Here is a 15,714-nt window from a genome sequence, read left to right on the forward strand (position 1 = left end):
GCAGGAGAGTTTTGAGAAAAGATAGATTATGAACAGGTCAAGTATAGCCAGTTAGTTCATGGCTCTTGAATCCTATTCTGATCTGTACAAAAAAAAAGTGAATGAATTACAAAGCTTCAAACTAAAGTTACCATTTGAAGTAACCGGCCAAAGTTTCCAAAACAAATAATAAGTTGATAAATGGCAGTTATTGGGATTAATTGCCATTATAGCATTTGTTTTTAAATAAGTGAGAGGTAATGTATTTACAGTCATTGCCATAATCATGTGCAGGAAGAGATGCATCATGCAGGACCTATCTTTGATTAAAATATAGGGAGAGACAAATAATGAGAAAATAATGAAGATTCCTTTTTCTTTAAAGCAGTTGATATTTAAATGCAAGAGATGCTGTAAAGAAATTTCATTGTAGGATTGTGGGTAATGTCTCGAGATGAATAGAAATATCCATTTCTATCCATCTCAAGAGAGGAAACAAAGATGTAATAACTGGGTCTTTTCCAATTGGCAGGCAGTGATGAGTGAGGTATCATAGGGATTTGTGCCAGGACCCCAACTGTTCACATTATGTATTAATGATCTGGATGAGGGAACAAAATATTTTCAAATTTTTGGATGATACGAAGTTGCTGTGAGGAGAATGCAGAGATGCTTCAGCATGATTTGGACAGGCTGCGTAAGTGGGCATATGCATGGCAGATGCAGTATAATTTGGAAAAATGAGTGGTAATCATTTTGGTAGAAATACAAAACGGCAAATTAGAAGTTGACAGAAGTGGACACCTGGTGAGCCGTTGGAGTCCTCATGCATCTGTCGCTGAAAGTAAGCACGCAATTACATCATTGTAGGAGGCAAATGGCAGGCTGGTCTTCATAGCGAGAGGATTTGAGTGTAGGGATAGGGATGTTTTACTGCAATTATATAAAGGCATTGGTGAAGCCAACCTGGAGTATTTTGTGTAGTTTGGTGTCCTTATCTGAGGAAGGATGCTTTTACAGCAGAGCGCAGCGAAGGTTTACCAGGCGGATTCCTGCGATGGCAGACTTATCAAGTGCAGAGATACTTACTCGTTTGGGATTATGTTCACTGGAGTTTAGAAGACTGAGGGGAGATCTCAAAGTCATAAAACTGTTACAGGATTAGACAGGGTAGATTCAGAAAGAATGTTCCCAATGGTGGGAGTGTCCAGAACCCTGGGTCATAGTTTGAGGATACAAGTTTAGAACTGAGATGAGGAGAAATTTCTTCACCAGAGTGGTGTGTGTGCGGAATTCACTACCACAGAAAGTGATTGAGGTCAAAATGTTGTGTGATTTCAAGAAGAAAGTGGACATAGCTCTTGGGTCTAAACAGTTTAAGGGATATGGGCTATAAGGGGGGATTGGGGTATTGAATTTGATGATCAGCCATGATCAAAATGTATGGTGAAGTAGGCTTGAAGAGCCAAATGGCTTACTCCTATTTTTCATGTATGTGTTTTTATGACCATCTTAAAAGCATAGGTCATGATAAACACAAGTTTCACAATACAATCCGCTCCAATTTCAAGAATACCTGAGATAAGTGAATTCTTCTGTGAAGTGACTAATATACAAATCACTAAATGATTAACCATGTTGATAGCTCACATTCTTTGCAGGAGTCAAACAGTAACACCAGTACAAAATAGCTTATCCCTCAGACTCTCCTGTCCCATTTATTTTAAAAGCACACCTGCACTACAGGGGATGATTACCCATACGTTTCAAATTGACAATAAAACTGTTTTAAAAACAGATCTGCCTGGACTTTATACCCAAAGGAAGATTACCTCCTTTTTTCTGGCTAATCTTAAACTGAATGAAATTATTTCTTTTTTAAAAGGTAGGGACAGAGTACAAAGAGAAAAATTACACTTTTTAAAAAAAAAAGCAAGCCCCATGATTTTTGCTTTAATACAACAAACTTCATCTCGTATTTTCTTCAAAACACAAGTGAAAGTAACTGCAGAGGCTGTGAGATCGAATGGGTGGAGTAGACTTGCTCAGTAGATGTAAGGAAAAATTCGGTAGCGGACCTGCTGGCAGTACTTGCTCCAAGCCACACCGTACTTCTTCCTGCACAGATGCTCGTCCCTAGCCTCGCGGTGAATGAGAAGACAAGTGAAGTATATTATGTAGAAATACGGAATGATATGATTGAATCCTGCAGAAAGAGCAAGAAAGGACAGTTTTTTTTAAAACAAGAGTTTTACAAAAATTAGGGGAGGTGGTGGCCTGGTGGTATTACCACTAGATTATTAATCCAGAAACTCAACTAATGTTCTGAGACCATGGGTTTGAATCCCACCCTGTCAGATGGTGGAATTTGAATTCAATAGTAATATTTGGAATTAAGAATCTACTGATGACCAAACCATTGTCGAAAAAACTTCTGATTCACAAATGTCCTTTTGGGAAGGAAACCTGCCATCCTGATGTGGTCTGGCCTACATGTGACTCCAGAGCCACAGCAATATGGTTGACTCTCAACTGCCCTCTGAAATAGTCCAGCACACCACTCAGTTCAAGAGAAACTAGGGATAGACAATAAATGCTGGTCAGCCAGTGATGCCCACTTCACATGAATGAATAAAACAAAGGATGTTACAGCTTCAGCAGACAAAAGTTCCCCATCACACTTGATAAACGAGTAACTTTATAATAGTAATGAATGGGTGCTATTCTGGTTGGCAGTTGGTGACTAGTGGAGTGCCGCAGGGATTGGTGCTGGGGCCTCAACTGTTTACCATTTACATACATGATCTGGAGGAGGGGGCTGAGCGTAGGGTAACGAGATTTGCTGATGACACGAAGATGAGTGGAAAAGCAAATTGTGTGGAAGGCGTGGAAAGTCTGCAAAGAGATCTGGATAGGCTGAGTGAGTGGGCGAGGACCTGGCAGATGGAGTATAATGTTAGCAAATGTGGTGTTATCCACTCTGGTAGAAATAATAGTAGGAGGGATTATTATTTAAAGGGTGAAAAGCTACAGCATGCTATGGTGCAGAGGGACCTGGGGGTCCTTGTGCACGAATCGCAAAAACCCAGTCTGCAGGTACAGCAGGTGATCAAGAAGGCAAATGGGATGTTGGCCTTTATAGCGAGGGGAATAGAATATAAAAGTAGGAGGTCTTGCTGCAACTGTACAGGGTACTGGTGAGGCAGGAATACTGTGTGCAGTTTTGGTCACCACATTTGCGGAAGAATATAATGGCCTTGGAGGGAGTGCAGAGAAGGTTCACTAGGCTGATGCCAGAGAAGAGGGGGCTAGCCTATAAGGAGAGATTGAATAGACTGGGTCTGTACTCATTGGAGTTTAGAAGGCTGAGGGGGGGATCTTATAGAGACATATAACAAAATGAAGGGGCTAGATAGGGTAGAGGTAGAGAGATTCTTCCCGCTTAGAAAGGATAGCAAAACTAGAGGGCACAGCCTCAAGATAAGGGGGAGGGCAGTTTAGATCAGAGTTGAGGAGGAACTTCTTCACTCAAAGGGTGGTGAGTCTCTGGAATTCTCTGCCCATTGGAATCAACTGGGGATAGCCAAAGGGAGCAGGCTGCTGGGGGAGAGCCTAGTGTGAAAGCTCAGGTGGTTAGGGGCTGTAAAAGATTGGGCCTCGTGATTGGGGACTCCACAGCTAAAGGGACAGATAAGAGAGTTGGAAGTAAAGGTAGGGACTCAGGGCTGGTGTGTTGCCTACCAGGGGCTGGGGTCCGGGATGTATCGGAAAGGGTATTCAGGACTCTTAGGGGAGAGGGAGAACAACCCCAAGTTATAGTTCATGTGGGGACACATGACATAGGGAGGTTAAGGGAAGGGGATATTAAGCAGAGATTTATGGAGTTGGGGTGGAAGCTAAAGGCCAAGTCTGATAGAGTGGTTATCTCCGGACTCTTGCCTGTGTCACGGGATAGTTTAGAGAGGAATAGAGAGAGGGAAAGTTTGAACTCGTGGCTGAGGGGTTGGTGCAGGAGGGAGGGGTTCAGGTACTTGAGCAATTGGGGCTCATTCTGGGGAAGGTGGGACCTCTATATGAGGGATGGTCTGCACCTGAATCAGAGGGGGACCAATATCCTGGGGGGTAAATTTGCTAAGGCTATCCAGTTAGGTTTAAACTGATTCAGAGGTGGGGGTGGGATCCTGAGTAGAGGGGTTGAAAGTGAGGGGGGCATAGATGGGGACTGCAATGCACAGCATCGCAGGGGTGGGGTGGAGCAGGGTTTGAAATGTGTATACTTTAATGCGAGGAGTATTCGCAATAAAGTGGATGAACTTGCAGCGTGGATCAGTACCTGGGACTTCGATGTTGTGGCCATTTCAGAGACATGGATAGAGCAGGGGCAGGAATGGTTGCTGCAGGTCCCGGGGTTCAAATGTTTTAGTCGGAGTAGAGAAGGAGGTAGGAGGGGGGGAGGGGTAGCTTTATTGGTCAGGGATTGTATCACAGTGTCAGAGAGGAAGTTTGATGAGGACTTGTCTGTTGAGGTAGTATGGGCAGAGATTAGAAATAGGAGAGGAGAGGTCACCCTGTTGGGAGTCTTTTATAGACCTCCTAAAAGTTCTAGAGAGGTTGAGGAAAGGATTGCGGAGACGATCCTGGTTAGGAGTGAAAGTAATAGGGTAATTGTTATGGGGGATTTTAACTTTACTAATATTGATTGGAATTGTTATAGCTCTAGCTCGTTAGAGGGGTCAGTTTTTGTACAAAGCGTGCAGGAAGGTTTTTTGACTCAGTATGTAGATAGGCCAACTAGAGGTGAGGCTATATTGGATTTGGTGCTGGGAAATGAGCCAGACCAGGTGCTAGACTTGGAAGTTGGTGTGCATTTTGGTGATAGTGACCACAATTCGGTTACGTTCACCTTAGTGATGGAAAGGGATAGGCATGAACCTCGGGTCAGTAGTTTTAGCTGGGGGAAGGGTAATTATGAGGCTATTAGGAGAGAATTAGGAAGCATAGGTTGGACTAGGAGATTACAGGGACTGGGAACGTCTGAAATGTGGAGTTTTTTCAAGGAGCAGCTACTGCGAGTCCGTGATAGGTATGTTCCTGTCAGGCAAGGAGGAATTGGTAGGGCTAGGGAACCGTGGTGCACCAAAAAAGTTTTTTCGTTGGTTAAGAGGAAAAAGAAGGCTTATGTTCGGATGAGACATGAGGGCTCGGGTAGTGCACTAGAAAACTTTAGATTGGCTAGGAGGAAGTTGAAGAGTGAGCTAAGAAGGGCTAAAAGAGGACATGAGAAGACTTTGGCTGATAGGGTTAAGGAGAATCCTAAGGCGTTCTATAGGTATGTTAAGAACAGAAGGTTGGTTAGGGCAAGATTAGGGCCAGTTATAGACAGCAGAGGGAAGTTATGTGTGGAACCAGAGGAGATTGGAGAGGAACTGAACCAATATTTCTCTTCAGTGTTCATGCAAGGGGACATGGATATAGCTGAGGAGGACACTGGATTGAAGGGGAGTAGAATTGACAGTGTTGCAGTTGATAAGGAGGATGTGCTAGATATTCTGGAGGGTCTGAAAATAGATAAGTCCCCTGGTCCGGATGGGATTTACCCCAGGATTCTCTGGGAGGCAAGAGAAGTGATTGCAGAGCCTCTGGCTCTGATTTTCAGGTCGTCGTTGGCCTCCGGTATAGTACCGGAAGATTGGAGGTTAGCGAATGTTGTCCCATTGTTTAAGAAGGGGAACAGAGACTTCCCCGGGAATTACAGACCGGTGAGTCTCACTTCTGTTGTGGGCAAGGTTTTAGAAAAAATTATTCGGGATAGGATTTATAGTTATTTGGAGAGTATAGAATTGATTGGAGATAGTCAGCATGGTTTTGTGGCGGGTAGGTCGTGCCTTACTAACCTTATTGAGTTTTTTGAGAAAGTGACCAAAGAGGTGGATGGGGGTAAGGCAGTGGACGTGGTGTATATGGATTTTAGTAAGGCGTTTGATAAGGTTCACCATGGTAGGCTTCTGCAGAAAATGCAGATGTATGGGATTGGGGGTGATCTAGGGAATTGGATCAGGAATTGGCTAGCGGATAGGAGATAGAGGGTGGTGGTTGATGGTAAATATTCATCATGGAGTTCGGTTTCGAGTGGTGTGCCTCAGGGATCTGTTTTGGGGCCACTGCTGTTTGTAATTTTTATTAATGATCTGGATGAGGGTATAGTTGGGTGGATTAGTAAGTTTGCTGATGACACCAAAGTTGGAGGTGTGGTAGATAGTGATGAAGGGCGTCATAGTTTGCAGGAAGACTTAGACAGGTTGCAGAGCTGGGCCGAGAGGTGGCGGATGGAGTTTAATGCGGAGAAGTGTGAGGTGATTCACTTTGGTAGGAATAACAGATGTGTTGAGTATAGGGCTAACGGGAGGACTTTGAATAGTGTGGATGAGCAGAGGGATCTAGGTGTATGTGTACATAGATCCCTGAAAGTTGGGAGTCAAGTAGATAAGGTTGTTAAGAAGGCATACGGTGTCTTGGCGTTTATTGGTAGGGGGATTGAATTTAGGAGTCGCAGCGTCATGTTGCAACTGTACACAACTCTGGTGCGGTCGCACTTGGAGTACTGTGTGTAGTTCTGGTCCCCACATTATAGGAAGGATGTGGAGGCTTTGGAGAGGGTGCAGAGGAGGTTTACCAGGATGTTGCCTGGTATGGAGGGGAGGTCCTATGAGGAGAGGCTGAGGGATTTGGGGTTGTTTTCGCTGGAAAGAAGGTGGCTAAGAGGGGATCTTATTGAAACATATAAGATGATTAGAGGTTTAGATAGGGTGGATAGTAATAGCCTTTTTCCTCTGATGGAGAAATCTAGCACGAGGGGGCATGGCTTTAAATTAAGGGGTGGTAGTTATAGGACGGATGTCAGGGGTAGGTTCTTTACCCAGAGGGTGGTGAGGGATTGGAATGCCCTGCCTGCTGCAGTTGTAAATGCGCCTAGTTTGGGGGCGTTTAAGAGATCCGTGGATAGGTTTATGGACGAGAAGGGATTGGTTTAGGTTAGTGGGTCATTGTTTTGTAACTGGTCGGCGCAACATCGTGGGCCGAAGGGCCTGTTCTGCACTGTAATGTTCTATGTTCATTGACGTGGTGGAGGCTACCTCGCTGACTCTATTTAAGTCACGGGTAGATAGGTTTCTGATAGACAAGGGAATTAAGGGTTATGGGGAGAAAGCAGGAAAGTGGAACTGATCCGCTTCAGATCAGCCATGATCTTACTGAATGGCGGGGCAGGCTCGAGGGGCTAGATGGCCTACTCCTGCTCCTATTTCTTATGTTCTTATGCAGGTTATTTAGATGTCAATCATATTCCATATAAAAGTCCAAACCTTTCAATTTTGGAGACTCTTGGCATTACTTTAGAACATAGAACATTACAGTGCAGAACAGGCCCTTTGGCCCACGATGTTGCGCCGACCAGTTAAAAAACAATGACCCTCTAACCTAAACCAATCCCTTTCCATCCATAAACCTATCCACGGATCTCTTAAATGCCCCCAAACTAGGCGCATTTATTACTGCAGAAGGCAGGGCATTCCAATCCCTCACCACCCTCTGGGTAAAGAACTTACCCCTGACATCCGTCCTATAACTACCCCCCCCTTAATTTAAAGCCATGCCCCCTTGTGCTAGCTTTCTCCATCCGAGGAAAAAGGCTATCACTGTCCACCCTATCTAAACCTCTAATCATCTTATATGTTTCAATAAGATCCCCTCTTAGCCGCCTTCTTTCTAACGAAAACAACCCCAAATCCCTCAGTCTCTCCTCATAGGACCTCCCCTCCATACCAGGCAACATCCTGGTAAACCTCCTCTGCACCCTCTCCAAAACCTCCACATCCTTCCTATAATGTGGGGACCAGAACTGCACACAATACTCCAAGTGCGGCCGCACCAGAGTTGTGTACAGTTGCAACATGACGCTGCGACTCCTAAATTCAATCCCCCTACCAATAAACGCCAAGACACCGTGTGCCTTCTTAACAACCTTATCTACTTGATTGCCAACTTTCAGGGATCTATGTACACATACACCTAGATCCCTCTGTTCATCCACACTATTCAGAGTCCTCCCATTATCCCTATACTCGACACATCTGTTATTCCTGTCAAAGTGAATTACCTCACACTTCTCTGTATTACTGTGTGCACTGAACTCATCTAGAGCAATTAAAATCACTGTATGACTTTAAATGAATAACCAACAATTGTAATGATCAGAGGTTTCCCTAGCACCACCCCTCCCCAAAAGATGACAGGATTTAGACATCACGGCAGTTTAGCAGCTGTTGTCAACCTGCTCTTCATTTTCCAAATTTTTTATGCTGAATCAGTTTTTTATTCTTTCATGGGATCAGGGCATTGCAGCCAGCATTTATTGCCCATCTTTAATTGCCCTTGAGAAACTGGTAGTGAGCTGTCTTATAGAACTGCTGCAGTCCCTGCACTGTAGGTACACCCACAATGCTGTTAGGGAGAATGTTTCAGGACTTCGACCCAATACCAGTTATAGATCATCCATTCACAAATGCCCAGATATAAAGTGACAAGATTGAAATTATTGCAAATCATAATCTTCCTTCTGAGGCCCTTTATGTAAAGGCTAACTGAACAGCAGCTAACTTCACTTGGTACAAAGCAACAATGCAGTATAGCAGTCACTGTCAGTCAAATCTCCATTTTCAAATTGTCAGGACTCTGTGTCGCAGAAGCACAGAAACCCTACAGTACAGAAAGAGGCCATTCGGTCCATTGAGTCTGCACTGACCACAATCCCACTCAGGCTCTACACCCATATACCTACATATTTACCTATTAATTCCTCTAGCCTACAAATCTCAGGACACTAAGGAGCAAATTTTAGCATGGCCAATCAACCTAACCTGCACATCTTTGGACTGTGGGAGGAAACCCATGCAGACACAAGGAGAATGTGCAAATTCCACACACAGTGACCCAAGCCAGGAATCGAACCCAAGTCCCTAGAACTGTGAAGCAGCAGTGCTAACCACTGTGCTACCATGCCACCCATAATAAGGGTTTTGTCACCCTGTACCATCCAAGTAGAATGGTGACCTCATGTAACCCCCTTCCTTTCTTTCTCTTCTCATTCTCCATCGGGAATTTTATCCATTTGTCCACAGTACACCACTTGACAGCAAGGCTGTTTGCACTGTCCCTCTGGAATCAGGATTCTCTTCTACTGAATAATCTTCTGGATAAAGATCCTCCAATGTGATCTCCTTGTCAAATGGATAAATGAACGTCAATATCACTATTTTTTCCTGCTACTCTGCAAGGTATATATGCAGTGCCTGAAGGACCAACCTGTTTGATAAAATGTCTGGAATTCTACTTAACTGACCCTGAAATCTTCAATTCCATTCCTAACCAGGGATCAAATAATCTTAGTGAGAGAAAGGCCAATTAGTTGATCAAGCTCTCCCTTAGGTTGATCAATGTGATTGAACAAAGACTCTGATGAGACAATCTCCTACTTACCACAGGGTAGTGACCAAGCCAAAGCCATGATGAGGTCACCCAGGTAGTTCGGGTGACGGACAAATCCCCACCATCCAGAAACAATCAAATTCTTCCCTGTTGCTGTAGGAATAGTTTTTAAATCTACAGAAAGAAAAGTATCATTTGTAACTTGACCCATATCTGTGACCATACATGGGAGTATGTAATACCACAGGTGCGATGACACAATTTTCAGAGTGTACAATACAATTTTTTAAAGCTGACTGAAAAGTAAAAAAACGCAGCTTCAGACTAATAGCTCTCATTGTATAAGTACTTTCCTGAAGATGATGTTAGGTGATTGAATGTATTCAAGAGGCGGCTAGATATAGCACTTGGGGCAAACAAGATCAGGATGAATGAGATCAAAGTTGATGGGGAGTAAGCAGGATTAGGCGATTGAGTTGGATGATTGGAATGAATGGCGGAGCAGGCTAAAAGGACCGAATGGCCTCCTCCTGCTCCTTATGTTTCTATCTGTTAGGCAGGGCAACAGCTGCTTGGATAATGATGCCAGCAGTGGAGGCCCTGGGAATTACCTGTTGCTTGCTAACTAGGCCAACTACATGATATACATGTGCTGGGATGGTATCTTCTCAATGTCCTCATAAGTGAGGTGTTGAATGAATACTTTTCTTCAGTGTTCACTAAGGAGAGGGGCCATGTTTTTGAGGATGAATTTGTGATATAGGCTGATAGGATGGAGGTGGTAGATGTTTGAGGGAAGATGTATTAGCAATTTTGAAAAACCTGAGGGTTGATAAGTCCCCTGGGCCAGATGGGATACATTCTGGGATACTTTGGGAGGCAAGGGATGAGATTGCGGAGCCTTTAGCTTTGATCTTTGGGTCCTCACTGTCCACAGGGAATGTGCCAGAGGACTGGAGAGTGGTGAATGTTGTTCCTCTTTTCAAGAAAGGAAATAGGGATGACCCTGGTAATTATGGGCCAGTTAGTCTTACTTCGGTGGTCGGTAAGTTAATGGAAAGGGTTCTGAGAGATAGGACTTACAACCATTTGGAGAGATGTAGTTTAATCTGGGATAGTCAGCATGGTTTCGTGAGGGATAAGTGCTGCCTCACAAATTTGATTAAATTCTTGAGGAGGTAACTAAGTGTGTAGATGAAGGTAGAGCAGTTGGTGTCCTATACATGGATTTTAGTAAGGCGTTTGACAAGATTCCCCATGGTAGGCTCATGAAGAAAGTAAGGAGGCGTGGGATAGAAAGAAATTTGACCAATTCGACAAGTAACTGACTGTCTCATAGAAGACAGAGGGTGGTGATGGAGGGAAAATTTTCAGACTGGAGGCCAGTTACCAGCGGTGTACCACAGGGGTCAGTGCTGGGTCCTCTGCTATTTGTGATTTTTATCAATGACTTGGAAGAGGGGGTTGAAGGGTGGGTTAGTAAATTTGCTGATAACACCAAGATTGGGTGGAGTAGTGGATGAGGTGGAGGGCTCTTGTAGGCTGCAAAGAGACATTGATAGGGTGCAGAGCTGGGCCAAAAAGTGGCAGATGGCGATTAACCCTGATAAGTGCAAGGTGATTCATTTTGGTAGGACAAACCTGAATGTGGATTACAGGGTCAATGGCAGAGTTCTGAGGAATGTGGAGGAACAGAGAGATCTTGGAGTTCATATACACAGATTTCTGAAGGTTGCCATTCAAGTGGCTCGCGCCATGAAGAAGGCTTATAGTGTGTTAGTGCAGAGACTATTTCCTTGGGTGGATGTAGCTGTTACTAGGGGGCATAACTATAAGGTTCATGGTGGGAGATATAGGAGGGATGTCCGAGGTGGATTCTTTACTCGGAGTGGTTGGGGTGTGGAATGCACTGCCTGCTGTGATAGTGGAGTCGGACACTTTCGGAACTTTCAAGCGGTTATTGGATATGCATACGGAGCACACCAGAATGACAGGGAGTAGGATAGCTTGATCTTCAGTTTGGTCATAGCTCAGCACAACATCGACGGCTGAAGGGCCTGTACTGTGCTGTACCGTTCTGTGTTCTTTAAGTGGTTATGTAACTAGCTCCTGGAGCTGACTGTAGTCCAGAGTTTTTCTGTGCGAGATTTCCCATGAGTAGTTTTGTACAAGTCACTGAGTTTACAACTTAAAACCTCCTAATTTCTATAAACAGAAATAATCAAAGTTGAACAATGCTTCAGTAAGAAAAGAAAATTGCAGCACAGGAACAGGCCCTTTGGCCCTCCAAGCCTGCACCGACCATGTTGCCCGACTGAACTAAAATCCCCCCTACCCTTCCAGGGACCATATCCCTCTATTCTCATCCTCTTCATGTATTTGTCCAGATGCCTTTTAAAACTCACTATCATATCCGCTTCCACTATCTCCCCCAGCAACGAGTTCCAGGCACCCACCATCCTCCGTGTTAAAAAAAAACTTTCCTCGTACGTCTCCTTTAAATCTTGCCCCTCGCACCTTAAGTCTATGCCCCCTAGTAATTGACTGTGTTGCATATTTGGTACAGAGAGATTTTTAAATTAAACATTTGATTTTGATTTATTATTGTCACATGTATTAGCATACGGTGAAAAGTATTGTTCCTTGCGCGTTATAGACACGAAACACACTGTTCATAGAGAAGGAAAGGAGAGGGTACAAAATGTAGTGTTACAATCATAGCCAAGGTTTGGAGAAAGATCAATGTAATGCAAGGTAGGTCCACTCAAAAGTCTGATGGCAGCAGGGAAGAAGCTGTTCTTGAGTCGGCTGATACGCGACCTCAGACTTTTTCCCACAGGAAGGTGGGAGAGAGAAAGAGCACAATAATTTTTTCACAAATAATGACTAATTTCATTTACTACAATCTGTATTGTAGGAATTATCAGCCCAGCTACCTCAAATACACACACCGCATTCCAATGAGCACCTTGGTACTTACGTGCCAGCTTGGGGTCCTGAGGATTTCTTCTGAAAGCGTTCTTTTGAGAGTTGGCTCCTCGGAATATAATGTAACCAACAGCTGCAACATAAACAAACATCATGAATCATGGAAAGTCTGCTAAATGAGGGTAGTGCAGTCAATGTAGTTTGTATGGATTTCAGAAAGCCTTTGACAAGGGAGACTTAGAAAGAAGGCAAATTCACATGGGATACAGAGTAATTTGAAGATTCAACATTGGGTCAGTTGTAGGAGACAAATGGTGATGACAGAAGGCTGCTTCAGTGACTGAAAGCCAGTGTCCAGTGGTGTACCAAGGGGTCTGGCTGGGTCCCCTATTATTTGTCATTTATATAAAAGACATTGATGACTATGTGGGGGTAGGAATAGCAAGTTTGCGAATGACACAAAGATTGGCCAGATGGTTAACAGTGAGGCAGAGTGCCTTCTGCTACAAGAAGGTATAGATGGAATGGTCAAATAGGCAGATAAGTGGCAGATGGAATTTAACCAAGAGAAGTGTGAGGTAATACACTTTAGGAGGACTAACTTGATAAGGAAGTATTCGATGAATGGTAGGATACTAGGAAGTTTCATGGAACAAAAGGAGAGTTTGTCCACAGATCTCGAAAGGTGGAAGGGCATGTTGGTAGGGTGGTGAAAAAGGCACATGGGACATTTGCCTTTATCAATCAAGACATAGATCACAAAAGCAGGGAAGTCATGTTGGAGTTGTCTAGAATTTTGATGAGGCCACAGCTGGAGTACTATGTGCCGTTCTGGTTGTCATATTATCAAAAGGATGTGATTGCATTGGAGGAGCAGAGGAGATTCACCAGGAGGCTGCCTGGGATGGAACATTTAAGTTAAGAAAGAAAGATTAGATAGGCTTGGGTCATTTTTGTTGGAGCAGAGAAGACTGAGGGGTGATCTGATCAAGGTCTACAAAATTATGTGGAACGTAGTTGGAAAGGAAGCAGCTGTTCCCTTAGTTGAAGGGTCAGTCACGAGGGGGCATAGGTTCAAGTGAGGGACAGGAGGTTAGGGGGTTGTGAGGAAAAGCTTTTTTTATCCAGAGGGTGATGACAGTCTGGGAGGGTGATAGAGGCGGGTTATCTCACATCCTTTAAAAAGTACATCAATGAGCACTCAGCACATCATAGATGTTCATGAATATGGGCCAAGTGCTGGTAAATGGGATTAAATGGGAGGTCAGGTATTTCTCACGTTTAAGTGCAAACCTGATGGGCACTGTATGATTCTATTCTGAGTTGGAGAAAGTAGCAGTGCACTTTGCACAGTCACTAGAAAGAAAGTTCTCTAAATACACTTACTGTTGAGAGCAATGATCATCAGAGCTACAGGCCAGCTCAGTTCATTCGGGTGATTAACCAGGTAGTAGGCCTGTAGACTGTATGTGAACGGTACCCAGACCAGGTCTCCAAATGCCAGCATGTATCCAAATCCATCATGCACAATATCCATGGTGGTCAGAATTGCCTCCTGTATTGAAACATCAAGAAGAGCAAAGAAGTGAGAATTGGAAACTCTGCTCTGGAGAAGGTTCAAAACTGCAATATGTAGAGAAGCAAGTGAAGAAGTGAACAATACCCATCATTCATCACCTACATTCTCCAATCAACTCGTTCCTTGCTGAGGTAGTTAAAGAAATACCAGACCCCAACAACCATTCATGCTTGAACTTACTGCAAGTGCTGGCAGACTACCATGACAAAAAGCATTACAGCCGAACAGGCTCTTACCTTCACCTGACGTGCAAGAAACAGCAGTCAAGAGTTAGCTGGCAGGATGGGATGATTTATCCCTCCCCAACCCTGGATATTGAGGGGAATAGCAGCCCACCTCTTCTCACAGCTATGGCCAGCTAACAGCAACAACCAGGGGATGAAATTGGAACTTCTAATTTGTAACCAGTTGAGCAGCCAGAGGAACACCTTGCATGCATAATGCTCATCTGCATTATTCCTTCACCTTTTGTATGAAGCCATTTACTTTATCAAACAGTTCACATCTTCTGAATTGACTTCTTATGGAAGGAACCATAACACAGGACTGCCAGTTAGTTTCTGGTGCCCTGGCCCTATAATCAGTATTCATGTATGGTTCAATAGTGAACATCAACAATGAAAAGGCTTCATAACTGAGCATGATTCTGTCCTAGCAGTGTCCGCACATGCAAACTTCCAACTAAGACAGTTAGAACAATGACCAGGAAGTAGAACTCTGGCTGACTTTGTCTGGCCTGCATGCGACTCCAGGTCCACAGCAACATGGTTGATTCAAATCCTCTCTGAAATGGCCTAGCAAGCTACTCAGTTCAAGGTTAATTAGCAGTGGGCAATAAATGCTGGCCCAGACAGTGACGTTCACATCCCATAAATGAATAAAATAAAACTCAAGCCCAGATATTCACCGAGACTATTGATGCTTGCTAACCCTACAAAAGGTTCATTGCTAAATCAACAATTTGATCAACTGTTAATTGATAATTTGATTAACACAGTAGGAAATACCTCGTTCCACAGTGCATCGATCACATACAGAAGCTGAAAACTGTTCACCAGTATCATTGCCAATGAAGGCACATCACGGTGCTGGAATTCCATTTCAGCAAACAACAGGCCCAAGTTAATGACAACCTGTAAGATTAAAAAAAAAGACACTGGAAAATATTTAAAGGGAACTGCCATCACAAAGTAGTTACGCAAACATTTAATTATCAAACAAACCTTTTACTTCTTAAGGAGACTTAAATTTTAACATCAGAATTGTAAAGTGCACATTTTTTAATTCTTTCACAGGAAGTGGGTGTTGCTGGTTTGGCCAGGATTTATTACACATCCCTAATTGTCCTCAAGATAGTGATAAGCCACGTTCTTGAATTACTGCAGTCCATATGATGCAAGTACACCCAGTGCTGTTAGGAATGGGATTTCTGGATTTTGACCCCGTGACACTGAAAGAAAGGCAATATTTTTCCAAGTCAGGCTACTGTATGATTTTGGGAAATTTGCTGATCATACACCTATAGCCCTCATCCCTCGAGAAAGTAGGGGTTGTCGAAGAAGCCTTGGCAAGCTGTTGCAGTGTAACCAGTAGATGATACACACTGCTGCATTATGCTTCGGTGGTGGAGGAAATTAATGTTGCCAGTGGTGGATGGGGTGCCAATCAAGCCAGCTGCTTTTTCCATAATGGTATAGGGCTTCTTGAATCTTGGAGCTGCATCATCCAGACCATTGGAGAGCATT

At 43.8% G+C, this 15,714-nt stretch overlaps 1 protein-coding gene across 1 annotated transcript in view; it reads right to left on the reverse strand.

Moving 5' to 3' along the window:
* Nucleotides 1-214: 214 nt before the first annotated feature.
* Nucleotides 215-15,714, reverse strand: part of lbr (lamin B receptor) — a 136,615-nt gene continuing 121,115 nt past the window's right edge. Inside the window, exons 10-14 of the mRNA XM_080193081.1 lie at nucleotides 14,977-15,102; nucleotides 13,777-13,945; nucleotides 12,443-12,523; nucleotides 9,514-9,636; nucleotides 215-2,185 (exon numbers count right to left, since the gene is read on the reverse strand). Of these exons, the coding sequence (XP_080049207.1) occupies nucleotides 2,025-2,185; nucleotides 9,514-9,636; nucleotides 12,443-12,523; nucleotides 13,777-13,945; nucleotides 14,977-15,102 (660 nt within the window). The 3' untranslated portion in view covers nucleotides 215-2,024. The remainder of the gene's footprint in view (nucleotides 2,186-9,513; nucleotides 9,637-12,442; nucleotides 12,524-13,776; nucleotides 13,946-14,976; nucleotides 15,103-15,714) is intronic.

Source organism: Carcharhinus amblyrhynchos, chromosome 7 (genome assembly GCF_965287045.1).
Source record: "Carcharhinus amblyrhynchos chromosome 7, sCarAmb.v2.hapA, whole genome shotgun sequence".
Classification (NCBI taxonomy): Eukaryota; Metazoa; Chordata; class Chondrichthyes; order Carcharhiniformes; family Carcharhinidae; genus Carcharhinus; species Carcharhinus amblyrhynchos.